At 41.3% G+C, this 14,015-nt stretch overlaps 1 protein-coding gene across 3 annotated transcripts in view; it reads left to right on the forward strand.

Annotated features, from left to right (window-relative positions):
• The window catches only part of rgl1 (ral guanine nucleotide dissociation stimulator-like 1), a 66,008-nt gene extending 56,036 nt beyond the window's left edge, over positions 1-9,972 (forward strand). For all 3 annotated transcript variants that reach the window (XM_036579561.1, XM_036579562.1, XM_036579564.1), the window contains exons 11-18: positions 690-776; positions 1,383-1,415; positions 1,574-1,695; positions 3,431-3,520; positions 4,429-4,609; positions 5,188-5,451; positions 5,595-5,709; positions 7,264-9,972. In XM_036579561.1, the coding sequence (XP_036435454.1) occupies positions 690-776; positions 1,383-1,415; positions 1,574-1,695; positions 3,431-3,520; positions 4,429-4,609; positions 5,188-5,451; positions 5,595-5,709; positions 7,264-7,451 (1,080 nt within the window). In that variant the 3' untranslated portion in view covers positions 7,452-9,972. The remainder of the gene's footprint in view (positions 1-689; positions 777-1,382; positions 1,416-1,573; positions 1,696-3,430; positions 3,521-4,428; positions 4,610-5,187; positions 5,452-5,594; positions 5,710-7,263) is intronic.
• Positions 9,973-14,015: the final 4,043 nt, after the last annotated feature.

A 14,015-nucleotide genomic window follows, 5' to 3' on the forward strand; every position in this document is an offset into this window, starting at 1 on the left:
CTTTGAGCTGTGAACAAGGTCCAGTGCGTCTCAGAGATGCACTGTTATCTGATCTCTCAAACCACATTTGGGGGTGCAGAACATTTGTAGTGTGAGCACTAAACTGCCTTGACAGCAGCGAAGGACCACCTAATCAACTAGGTCATCACAGCAGAGACCAAAGCAGCTGTATAGTCTTTTTTTTGTCTCTTTTCCTGTTTGTTTGTCAGTTACCTTAGCAGTCCATGTGACCTACATGCTTGTACCAGCTCGTACATGCACACAAACAAGGACTTGCAGCACATTTTTGTCTGACAACAAACAAACAGACCACTGGAGACCCATAGAAATGGCAGGTGTAAACAACTGCGTCTCACTGTGGACTTAGGACCAGATCACTCAAGACAGAAGTTAATACCCGGTATGAAAGGGCCTCAGAGTACAGCGAACGATTTCAAAACAGGTTCCTTCTGTGAAAGACAGTGGAATTTATTACGCTGGGTCGAATTATTTGACAAATTCAGTTCATTTTTTCATACAGAATTTCAGGACAGAACAGCTGATCTAGGATCAAGTCATGTTGACCATATTTAGTCACATAAAAGATGTCCTAGGGTCATAGAACCAAACAGTGCTCCTGCTGGGGGGGTTTATTAATGCCAGCCTGGATCTGGCCATTAGTAATGTGCCTCTTTGTGTGCTTCTTCTAGGGCGCCATGCAGGGGACGATTCCCTACCTTGGCACATTTCTGACTGACCTGACAATGCTGGACACGGCACTGCCTGACCTGGTGGAGGTAAGACGTAGGTAGAGTGATAGACCATAGGGCCACAGTGATATGTATGTGTGTGTGTGTGTGTGTGTGTGTGTGTGAGTGTGTGTGAGTGTGTGTGTGTGAGTGTACGTTACATGTTTTGTTAGTTTTCTAAGTGAACATATGTTAATGTGTGGAATAAGCTGTAAATATTAGTGCATAATTTCTGTTTATTTGCTGAACATATTGGGTAAAAAATAATAAAATGGCACATTTTATTATTATAAGTAGATTTTTTCCATCTCCTGTAAAGTTATCATATTGGAGATACAAGGTTTTTTTTTTCCCGACAGCAGTGATATGACCATGTGACCATTGAGAACTGACAGAAAAGCACTGCATTACTAAAACTATTTAATTTTTTTCCCATCTAAACTTTTATTGGCCGATATCTGTTGTCCAAATTTTTAGCTTATTAAAGTCAGTACCTGTGACTGCTTCCACATCAGTGAAGCTGATAGAGATACAGAGAGAGAAGAGAAGAGAGAAGTGTTCTGGCCTTATAATTCAGATGTGCTGCTGGGTCACAGCAGTTTGAAGGCATTTGAGACGTTTGATCGTGACTGGATCTCGTTCTGCCTTTCACAGGGTGGTCTTATCAACTTTGAGAAGAGGAGGAGGGTGAGTGCTTTTCTTTATCCTGTCCAGCTTGAACAGTGACCTTTAAGTAGATATCACGACGGACTTCATCATCTCATCATCTCATCATCTCTCTCTCTCTCTCTCTCTCTCTCTCTCTCTCTCTCTCTCTCTCTCTCTCTCTCTCTCTCTCTGTGCAGGAGTTTGAGGTGATCGCGCAGATCAAGCTCTTGCAGTCTGCCTGCAACAGTTACTGCCTCAACCCTGACCCAGCTTTCCTGCGCTGGTTTAAGAACCAACCCCAACACACCGAGGAAGAGAGGTACATGCCTTAACTCTTTCTCTCCTCCCATTCATCTGAAGTATAATTCATAATCTATATTAACTGTTTATCAGCAACATACAGTTATATTCTGGTTTGCTGTGGTGACTTCAGGGTTCTTCCCTTATGGTTCTGGAGGGCTGGTTGTCCTGCACGGTTTGGTGATCTCCCAGCACAAACTCACCTGGTCCAACTTATCTGTTACTTGCCAGGGTTAATAGGAATGTTTGAGCAGAGAAATCACTGAACTCTGCTGGACACCGGCCCTCCAGGACCAGAACTGAAGAACCCTGATCTAGTGGATCTGGTTATGTCAGTGTTTTCTCTGCCAGTCATTGGAAGTTTGAATTACTGGACAGTTTAGTGTTTTCCCTCCATCACCAAGAAGGGCCTGGGTTTGATTCCCAGCCAGGCGACTAGGGTCCTGTCTGTGTGGAGTTTGCATGATCTCCCTGTGTCCATGTGGGTTTCCTCCCACAGTCCAAAGACATGCAGTCAGGCCACTTGGAGATGCTAAATTGCCCCTAAGTTTGAATGAGTGTTTGTGTGAATGTGTGTCTGTGCGTGTGCCCTGTGATCGACTGGCGACTGTCCAGCTCCCCCCACTACCCAAAATAATAAGTGGCTTAGAAAATGTGTGTGTGTGCATGAATTAGGTATAATTGTGCAGGGGAACTAAACCATGCTGGACTGCTAATTAAGATCCTGGGACTAAAGAGGGGGACGTGGTTTCTACACTAGCAGCTTTACTCTGAGACTTTCTGGTTTCTAGTGTAATGCATATAGTTAAAAATGTGTGGTTAAAGATACAGTGAAAATAATCAGTCAGACAAAAGTCTGATGAGGTGTTTTGTTGATTTGCTAAGTTAACACATCCTCTACAGAGAACACACTTAAATATGGGATTTTTTCCGTAAGTTTTAGTCTGCAATTTGTAGCAATTTGCCGAGTTTATCATGCCATCATGTTATCATGTGCCACTTTTGCACAGGCCACATTTTTATGTTTTTTTTCCAATATATTAAACTCAGCAAAAAAACTAATTGTGCATCAAAGTGTGCAGAAATGTGTTCCGTCTAGATGTGTTAACTTAGTAAATCAACAAAATGTCATTTGGCCGCCCAAACTTTTGCTTTATCTTTACACTTTCCATCAACACGTATGAATCCCAATGTTTTAATGTTAATGTTAAGTGACCCTTATTAGTCCCACAGTGGGGAAATTTCACATCCGCATTTAACGCATCCGTGCAGTGAAACACCACATACACACTAGTGAACACACACACTAGGGGGCAGTGAGCACACTTGCCCGGAGCGGTGGGCAGCCATATCAGCAGTGCCTGGGGAGCAGTTGGGGGGGTTGGGTGCCTTGCTCAAGGGCACTTCAGTCACGTACTGTCGGCGCAGGGGATCGATACGGCGACCTTCCGGTCACAGGGCTGGTTCCCTAACCTCCAGCCCTTGACTGCCCCCATAATACTTTTAGACAAAGCCTTTGTTGCATTTGCAGCCACCACCGTTTCTCCAGCTTTGCCGTCCATACTTGGTGTAATATGTGTTCTTTTTAAACCATTTGATGTCACGCCTCATGGCATGGCCTGCTCCTGGGCTGGCGTGCTCATGGACAGAGAGGTCTTTGCAAACGCTGTTTATAAGGATGAGGGCATTTTTTTAAAAATGTTTTCCAAAATATCTGGAAAGCCTTGAACTGACCGTGATCTCCTGTGTTGTAGCTATGCTCTGTCCTGTGAGATCGAAGGCCTGGGAGACAGCAGTCCCACATCACCCAAATCTCGCACCAGCATGGTGAAGAGACTGAGTCTGTGAGTATGCTAAGCCTTTCTATTACTCTAACATTACTCAAACAGACGGCAGTAGTCCAAGGGTCTCGAAGACCCTCAGCTAGTCCACATTCTTATTCTGTTCCAACTGGGGGTGTAAACCTCTAACCTCATGACAGGAATTGTTAATTTTTTGATGGTTTACTTTAGTGCATCGTGATATCTTATTCACCGCAATCCAGTTTGAGAATTTTTTGTATGATTCAGAATTATTAAAAAGCACTGAGTGCAGAAATATGACCGGAGGGGCTGTTAACAATGGAATATAGAAAATAAAAACAGCATGCCAAACATTTTGGGGATTTTTACATCTGAATATAGCCGAGAATTTTATCTTTACCAAATAATAGCTGCTCTTTTTATTGAATATTATTTTAATTGATTATAATGTAGTGCGATGCAGTTCGATGCAGTTGAATGAACATCTTCAAACCATTGCATCACCATGCATCCTTGCATTTTTACACCCATAACTCCAGTTTTTAGCACCCGAAGCAGGTAATCAGGTAGACCTCTGGTTTCCTTGCTCAGGTATGTGAGGAACTGGAGTAGAACAAAAATGTGAACTTCCTGAGACTGAAGAACTTAGCAAGGGGCGAGATCTTCTAGAACTCTAGACTGGAGGGCCATTGCACTGGACGGTTCAGTGTTTTCTGTGCACTTGATTATTTTTCAAGTGGAATCAAGTGCAGTGAAGGGCAAATTTTCAGGATTTGAATCAATGGAGACCTTCATGTTCACTGTAAACTGGTGTTATGTTGAAGAGGTAAACTGACTGTAGGTGTTGTAATGTAAATCCAGAGAGCCAAACAGCTGTATGTTTCAGTTAATATTTAATTTTTATGGGTAATGTTTATTGTACTTACTGCAACTTTCTCTCTACCACTCAGGCTTTTCTTGGGAAACGATTCCTCAGCCACAAACTCCCCAGTCAGGGAAACACCCAGGTCGCCCCCTACTTGCAGCTCAGGGGAGAGCATGGACTCAGTCAGTGTGTCCTCCAGCGACTCAAGCCCATCGGACATCGAGAGCATGACGCCCACACACAGTCTCCACACACAAATGAAGAAGGTAAGCATACTTAGGCATTTATGCACCGAGCAATAAAAATATTGTTTTTTAAGAATTTTTTATTGTGATTATTATTTTATTTAAAAATATTTATTGAACATTGGTGAGTATTTTGTTGTACTGTATTTTTACACTTTTCTAAAAGCAGTGAGCTACTGGAGATTGATTTTAGTGAGGGTTAAGGGGGTTTTACTGAGCTTCATGTTATGCCACCTCATAACTGTGGTAACATCACTGTAATGCTCATGCCACTCTATAACTGTGGTAACATCACTGTAATGCTCACGCCACTCCGTAACTGTGGTAACATCACTGTAATGGTCATGCCACTCTATAACTGTGGTAACATCACTGTAACGCTCATGCCACTCCATAACTGTGGTAACATCACTGTAACGCTCATGCCACTCCATAACTGTGGTAACATCACTGTAACGCTCATGCCACTCCATAACTGTGGTAACATCACTGTAATGCACACGCCACTCCATAACTGTGGTAACATCACTATAATGTACGGCCTCAAGTGGCTTAATACTTTACTCTGAGTCTGATCTGCAATCCTGTGTCTCCTCAAGATGTCCGAGTCTTCCTCCTGTACATCTCTCCACTCCATGGACACCTCCTCATCCTCAGCAAGCGGTCCAGGATCTCTTGCCTCTCCTGCGCTACCTGGCTCTGCCCCCTGCATTCATCGCCGCTGTGCCTCACTCACCCCACTATCCCCAACCTCACCCAGCTCACCCTGCTTGCCCCTTGCTTACAACACCCAGGCCCAAGACGCCTGCATCATCAGAGTCAGCCTGGAGCAGGGCAATGGAAACCTCTACAAGAGCATAATGGTTAGTTTGTTGGTGGTAGTGTTAATGTTGTAATTATCAATGTATCAGTAGTGCTGTTGTTATTGATTAATGCATATTAATCACAGTTACCTCAACAGTAAAATGTATCTTAAATATTTTAACCATGTGATCTATTTCTCTAGCTGACCAACCAGGACAAAACCCCTGCAGTGATCAGCAGGGCCATGGCTAAGCACAACCTGGATGAGGAACAGGCAGAGGCCTATGAGCTCGTTCAAGTCATCTCAGATGAGAGAGGTATTTTGAGCCACAAAAGCCCTTCCACACCTGTGACCCCTGACATGACTTACATAAACAGCAATAATGATGATTATATTAGGCTACATTCACACAGCAGGTAAAAGTGGTCCAAATCTGTTTGGCTGTTCACAATATCTTTTAAACGTGACCTCTGTGTGACATCAGTCTGAACAGATCAGCTCCCAAACTGACCCGCATGCGCAAAAGAACAGAGCGTCACGTGGCTCCTCCAGAGGTAAACAATCACGACTGCCAACTGACTGAACGCTGGGCTCATTACCCAGAATGTGTTCCAGCTTGCCGTAAAAAGGGCTCAGTCACTTCTTTGGTTTGCGTCCTTGGATTCCTTAACTTTTTTGTTAACTTTTCCTTTACGCTGCAGCCTCACTCTCCTACGGCCACGTTCGGCCATTTCTTTCTGTTTCTGTTTTGTACAGAAACATCACTCCAAATGTTTGAGGTCTCAGCAGAACAAATTTATGACGAACGTGGAGTTGGATTGACACGAATGTCGCATGAATTCCGATCTGGCTGTTCAGACTGAGTCGCCTTGGATACGAATCGGATTTCAGTACCACATATGAAAGCGTCTCGAATCAGAATTGAAAATGTCAGATTCAGTGTGTTTTTTGCTGTTCACACTGACACACAGATGTGTGTCACATATGAAGTAAAAGATCTGATTTGGGCCACTTTTACCTGCTGTGTGAACACAGCCTTATTCGCACGCATCACTTTTTCTGTAATACTTGGTTCAGCATCTAGTTGCCTTAATTGCGACTGTCTTGTAAGGCAAGGATTACAGCTGTCTCTCGAGAGCATGAGACCCTGATGATGTTTGTGTAGTAACAAATTGTCATAATGAACAAATTATTGTCATAATGACAATAATTTGTCACCATCTGGGTAGAGATGCACTGATCTGATTTCATCATAGGCAAATTGGGTGATGGCCAATTTTTTACCATTTTTATTTAAGTAAAATGTAAATAAATGTTTTCAGATAAAAAAAGCACTGGAAACGTACAGTTTTTCACTTCATCTTTTAATCTAATAAGTGAGCACATTAAACACACAAAGTTGCATCATAAATAACATTATTTGCTCATTTAAAGAGTCAAACTGACATTTTAAATTCATAAATGGAAAAAGTTGCCTATTTAAATAACATGAATTGAATAAATTGCTACAAATTACGGTTTAATTTATGATTGATTGCTTTTAAGCTTCTAAAAAATGTGAAGCTGTTTAGGAAATTAGTTGCAATTCCTACATCATTCAAGCAATTTGGATGTAAATACCCTCAAATTACAGATGAAAGTCTAAAAGTCTTGATTATTTACTTTCAACTCCAATAAGTAACAATCATTTTGTCAACATCCAAATGTTTCTGGACCTGACTGTAAAGGTTTTGGAGGGTTGATTCTGTTGAAATGCAGTCTTAGTATTAACCCATAAGAGAAGGACTGTGCTTGTGTGGATGTTAATCAGAGACGTTCTGATTCGTCTTCTCACCACACCTCCCCCTCTCTCCTTCTCTCCCTCTCTCAGAGCTGGTGATCCCGGACAACGCCAACGTCTTCTATGCCATGAACACCTCCGCCAATTTTGACTTCGTGCTTCGCACGCGTGGCTCCGAAGGACGGCCGGTCCAGCTGCGTTCTCGCTGCAGCTCTACGCTCCCGCGCACGCAGCATCGCGCCAGCCTGTCCCTCAGGCTCAGCAAGGTCACCCTGTGACCTCAGACCCCAGGCCAGAGTCAGCGGGGCACTTATCTGTGAAGAGACTGGAAGGCCACCTGTGGAGTCTGTGGGACCGTAGCCCGTGCAATGCTCTCCAAACGACAGTATTCCTGACTCAATGCCTGACGCGTGAATGTTTTCCATTCCGTTATTTGTCACGTGACCCTTCATTCACAGGCTGGGCCTTCAGTCTGGTTGCCTCGTGCTGCTCCAGGCCGGAGGGGTAATCTGGGTAATGGAGTTTTCATACCCTCATCCCAAAGAGACAGTGGACTCTCTCTTACCAGTAGGCCCTCTGTGGCTGGACATGTAGGAAAATTATTCCAGTGCTTTGTCAGTATTGCGCTCTTACTGAGCAGCTCGCCGCCTCTGTCTGAACGACAGACAGAGTTCGTCCTATGGCCTTTATCAGTGATGATGGGACTATTGCACCAGTATTGGAAGTGATCGGTGGGAACTGTGGTGTCATCATCGTCTCTGTGTCTTTTTCATGTCCCCGTGTGCACTGTGTGGACAGCGTGGACAAGCAGCCTTGTGGTTAGAAGTCTAAAGTGTGGCTTATACTGCCCCCTGCTGCCTCTCTAAGTCAATGTCTGTGTCTCTCATATTGTGAGCTGTGTGACGAATGCAGGAGAAGAGCATTCTGATTGGCTTGAACAAGTCTGTGGATGTTATTTCTTTGCTGGGTGGTTCTTAGCATGTGGTCATACCGATAGGAAGGCTGGCCACTCCGGAATCTGGACTGAGCTGAGCTCTGATTGGTTGCACTTGCTAAAAGGTGGAGTGGGGTTATAAAAAGAAAAGAAACGGAAAGGAAAGGAAAAAAAAAGCAAAGCAATGCAGTCTTCCACTCCTTCGGCACAATAAGAATGGTGTACTTAGATTTTTTATGTATGTTTTGTAAGACAGAAAAAAAAAATATCTGTAAAAATGTTATTGAGAGAAAGATTTGGTAAGTTTTTTTAATGATTTGTAACTGAAATAATGTTAGAAAAGGTAAAAAAAAAAAAACTGTGAAGCAATGAAGGCGACTGTATAACCACAGGTGATATTAACTTAAACCCTGCTACATAACGTTGATATAACCATGCCTTGAGCATGTCATGGGAGCGGTCATATGCTGTAATAAGTGGTCATGATACATTATGTCCAGCATCATGTTACCATGACTGGTAACTGTCATGACAGCTAGATAAGAGTATCAGCATTTGACATAAGCTGTCATGACACTGAACATTATGGCATTTGTCATTGCAGTTACTAGGAATGATAACATGACAACAAATGACATCTGCCATGACATGTTTATGGCACGGTTATGTCAGTGTTATGTAGCCGGATTGAAGTAAAGCGTTAGCTGGTATTCAAATCACCCAGGATGTCCACTATGTTCTCTATGTCAGCTGTCTTCAGTCATGTCCTTCAGGATCTCTGGCTCCATGTTTTTGCTTGATCCTGGCTTCCAACACCCTTGAGGCAGGTAATTGTGATGTATGTGACTACAACACCGCTAATGGGTTATATAATTATATTCATAATAATCATAATAATAATAATAATATGGCTTCTAGGATAGCACAGATTGTCTGGTTCAGGTGTGAAGCTAAAACAGAAACAAAAACAAGGACTGGACTTAAGATCCTAAAGGACTGGATAGGAAAGCTGTGTCCTACATATCTGTACAGGTCTCAATCATTCTTGTAATTCCCAACTTAATGATGTTCACACTAACCTTCGCATGTATGCACTAAGTCAACTATCACCACCGCCTTTATTATGAAGTGTTCGTTGCACCTGCACAGTGCATTTTTTCCCCACCGATGGCTGCACTATTGGTTTTACACCCCCCTAAAGCCGTGGCATTCACACCCAGCCTCTTTGCAGTTTGTGTTTTCCTTGCTTTTAAACCTTTCCTCTTGTGTTACGAGTTGTAGGTGTTTAAGAGTGGGGCAACACTTGATTGTGCACTACAGTTTATATGCAGGGGCTGGGAACTGAATAGCATAGCTAACGAAGACTTGGGGAGCCTAGATCTCTGAGTTTTATTCATTTTCCCATATTGTGGGGAGCATCAGTAAAAGCCAGGCCTACAGCTTCTGCTAAAGCTCTACGCTTTTCCTTTTGTTGTTGTACCTCATCTGTGCTACCACTGACCTGCATTCCTCATCCATTCAGAATCCTGTTCTTGCATGTGCCATACGTACTTTATAATCTCTTGACAGGATCGCTGAGTTCTCCCAGTGTCTCGGCGGCCATAACTCGCTGACACTGCGGCCACAGAGCGCTCTGGGCTTCGTTTTAAAGCAGCGGGTCAGGCAGTGGTAGCTGGTTCATTTGTCTTAAATTCAAATGCAGCACTTGTGAATTTTTCTCAGTTTCTTATTTTGAGTATTTCTTCATTGCCAAAGAGTTCTCTATCTACCAGAGTTAGCAAATAAATTATCATTATGACCATGAAATGTTTTCTTTTTTGTAATTGAATATTCATTTTCCTGAATTAAACTGAAGTGTCTGAAGAGTCTGTGATATTGTTTGGATGGGATTTCGTCCTCATGCAATTCAACATGCATACATTATTAGAAAGTTGTAGCCTGGGGGGGGGCATATTACAGAAAAGTCTTAAGTCTGAGATCATATCTGCTTTGTTGTCATGGCAACTTCAGTTAAGACTGAAGTTAGGACAGAAGCCGTTACAGAACAGCAGTTCTTAAGTCTATAATCTTATTTCCAGATAAGAAAACGGTTTTACAGAAACATTCAAAGTTGCCAAAATATCCTAAATATTATCTTAACTTTAAGATAAACTCCAGAGCGTCTTAACTTCTGTTTTAACCGTCTGTTTTAGTGTTTTATGCAGTGACAGGCAGCACAGTTCACTATAACCAGCATAATGACGTCACATTCATCTACACTGAAAACGTTTTTTTTTTTCAACAGCGTTTTTTAAGAACCAAACAGTGGTATGTTTGTGTGTAGAACTGAGCAGGTTCTCCGTTGTTAGGAGGGATTTGGACTGTGGCCAGGTGGAGAACTATATTAGGAAACAGAGAACACAGAGCCTATGATCAAAAATTAGTTTATTCTATCAGAAGAATGACCTCTTTCTAGTCATTTTCACTCAGTTTCTTTAAATAACTATTTTTTTTCTTGATATCTTTGGCTTAGCATGTTAACACAATGACATTTCTCAATATTTCAAGTGGTTATGTCAAAAAAATTCTATATTATATGTCAAGACATAAGGTTGTTTTTACATTTTTAAAAATGTAAACTTCTGAGCTTTTTAAGAGTTAGAAAATGCTTATACATGGACTTAAACATTGCAGCTTGTCTCGTTTAGTGTTCAGTGCTTTGCTTTATATAATACTCTATATGATTTTGTATAACTGAAAACAGTCTGCGTCCCTTCCAGACAAATCAACACATGGTTTTCTGTGAATTCACTTCCTCGGAACACTAATAGTGTTGGTGTCATATATTTTATGCATGTAGGAACAATAAACACATCTGAATCGTGCAAATTCATGGCAGAAACATCCTGTCTGTTGTGCAGTAATTCCTCAAATGTAATAACTCTAGATGTCCATGAGGGGGAGCCAGAAACACACTCAGCCATGTGCACGCGCGGTAAGGTTTTTTTTTCTTTTTCTTCTCCTTTTTTTACTCTGTAAAAACGATTCATACTTAATAAGCTTTAATTATTGTTCATTTGAATGTCCTGTCACTCTGTTACACTGTTGTGCTTGTTATTTCTCTCATATTGAGAAAATTACAACAGACACACATTCATTAACCCACATCTGTTACTCTTCCATTCTGTTCATCGCTTTTGTAGAATGAAGTCTGGAACTGGACTTACAGTCCCCCAGATTTAGGAGCGTTTCTGCCATGCAGAGCTTTTTAAAGCGTCTCGGATGATCTTTACTGTCAGCTGTTAGTATAGCTTAAGGTTTACTTGGGAGGGTGTTTGAGCATCAGAATACTTTGCTAATGCTGTCTTGGCTAGGCTTCAAGGTAGACAGTAGTATCTCACGACATAGACTAATATTGGGGTCGTTCTACAGAAACGTCCACTTTTCTATCTCTCCATAGGAGTCACTGGTGTTACTGGTCCTCATTGGTGTTACACATAATAAAGGGAACACCAGGGACATTTTAATGAACAATGCATTTTACAAAATGGCTGCTACAGAGCATCAAACTACATGTTGTCAATCATGGAATATCCACTAAAATATGTAATTTAATCCATTTGTATTCTATTTTTTCAGTTACCTCAGAATAAAGTCGGTCACACCAGTGACTTCAGCTAAAAGCTTCATATGAAATCATGAGCTAAATGAGAAAATCTCTGATAACTGAAAGACACAGTGGACTCACCATGTGCTTTTCTTCATAGATCCTCAGAGAACAGGTAAAAGGAAGTCGAGTGATGTCATCAGTGTGACTTTTATTTCAAAATAAGAGATTTTTTGTTACGCGGTGTCACCGCGTAACAAAACACCAGTGACATGACTCCTGGGGACAACTTTCATTATATATTTTATAATATTTATTTGGCATTTGTTTTCTTTGTGTCATTTAATTTCTATATCCCATAGTCATGTATAGATTATTGTAGTTAAAATTGCAGAAAAACATGTTTTTTTTTCTTCAAAATATGGCCTCATCTTGGGAAACATTCAGGCAGAGAACTTGTAGAGAGGAGAATTTCCACTCTGCAATGTCTTCCGGGTTTCTCTAACACTAGAGGGCGCTCCCGAGTGAGTCCAAAATGAATGGGTTGATATGGAGCATTTCAGCAAAATCATAGTTTATAAATGCTTAAACATTTTTAATGTAAAAGAATACAACTATAACCTGAACAGTGAACAGCATAAAACATTTTAACACTGCTGTTATATTTTTAAGAGCTTTTAAACTCGAGTTATAGGAGTTTAAAACAGCACCTCTTGTATGTTCATGATGTCAGTGAGCACGAACAGCCAGTGAGCTGCTCCGCTCGCCAACTAATCAGCACTCACGAGCAGTAATGCCTGCTTTCTGCTGCCCAAAACTCGTTTGTTGTAGAAAAAAGGAAACATACAGGTGAGTTTTTTTTTTGTTTTTTTAGTGAAATCCATCCTTCTGCTTTCTAAAATTTAAGAAACGTTCTGGGAAAGTGATTAGAAACTATTTTAACTTTTAGTTTTTAGCCGTTGAGCATCACTTACTCCTATTCATTGAGGACTCACTCGCGGGCGCCCTCTGCAGTTTAGCAGTCCTGTTTTTGATATAACAGGGGAAATAGGAAGTGGCCAGGCTCCTCATGAACCGGCTCTGGTTCAGGGCTGTCTCCCCTTTGACATGACCTGGAAGAACACCTGTCCAGACCAGCCTGGCACTCTTTACAACACTCTTTGCTTCACTTTGCTTTGCTTGTAAAATTTATGAAAGCTTTGTTAGATTCATTGAAGCTCTTTTTGAAGATTTGGATAGTAGGGAATGAGTGCTATTTTGTTTTGGTTACCGTTTCCCCTGGTTTTAAAGCAGGGACATAGAGTAGCCGTTTGTATTTTTGTTTCGCTTTGCTTTCAGGTTTAGTTAGATTTGTAATCATATTTGTAATTAGTTATTTTGCTTGTTATTTTGGCGTATGCCCGTCCCTGAAGCCATCAACCCAACTTATGTTTGAGCTTTTGAAATAAATAAACCGGCCATTTTCTGACTTCCATGGTGTCCGGTGTCTGGTCTGGCACCGGGTCTGGGGAGAGAGCCCACTCTCATTCTCTGTTACGGCCTGACCCTAGACCGGGTCGTAACATAAGTTAACTGAAAGAATTTAAAAGAAATTATGTTCATTTGTGTAGAAATGATGTACATACTTGAAAGTAAATCTAATTTCTATAAATTCAATGTGTTGCTTAGTTATTCTCCAAAAAAAAAATACATATTATTACACAGCTGTGTCAGTTTAGATCAGTTTTATTTGCTGCATCAAAACCATATGCATCATTTTCCAAAACAGTGAACACAAATACAGCACGTATTCATGTTATAATAAAATAAAAAACATGGTTCACATCTACAAAAGGTAAATCTTGTGAGCATGTGAGATACTGGAAGTGATTTCTGTTTGAGAGTTATTGGACTGGTGGAAACACGTTGTTGTGGTTTGCTGAGATGAACACATGCAGCAAACAGGCTCAAAAAATTGTTTATGAGTCAAATATGTAACACATTCAGATGGGTATTGAAGGTGTTTGGCGAGTGTAGATGGGCAGAACTGGTAGAACTGCTGTGTGTTGGGACTGTAGAGGCTGGAGCAGCTCAGATGATGGGCGTCCTGCAGAGATAAAGCAGACATGAGTATTAAAGCATTGTTTGTTTTCAGATTCTGTGCTAATAGATGCACAATGTACTAAGAAGTTCCACTGCCATCAGGGAAGTGGGAGGTGGGAATGTTGAGGACCCTCAGATTTTAGGATCGCTTAACTGCAACTGCTAAAAATTATTTAAAAATCAGAGCTTTAAAATGATTTTGAGCCTATTAAAGACCCATGTGTGCTTATCAAGGGCAAA

This window comes from Colossoma macropomum, unplaced genomic scaffold (genome assembly GCF_904425465.1).
Source record: "Colossoma macropomum unplaced genomic scaffold, Colossoma_macropomum, whole genome shotgun sequence".
NCBI lineage: Eukaryota > Metazoa > Chordata > Actinopteri > Characiformes > Serrasalmidae > Colossoma > Colossoma macropomum.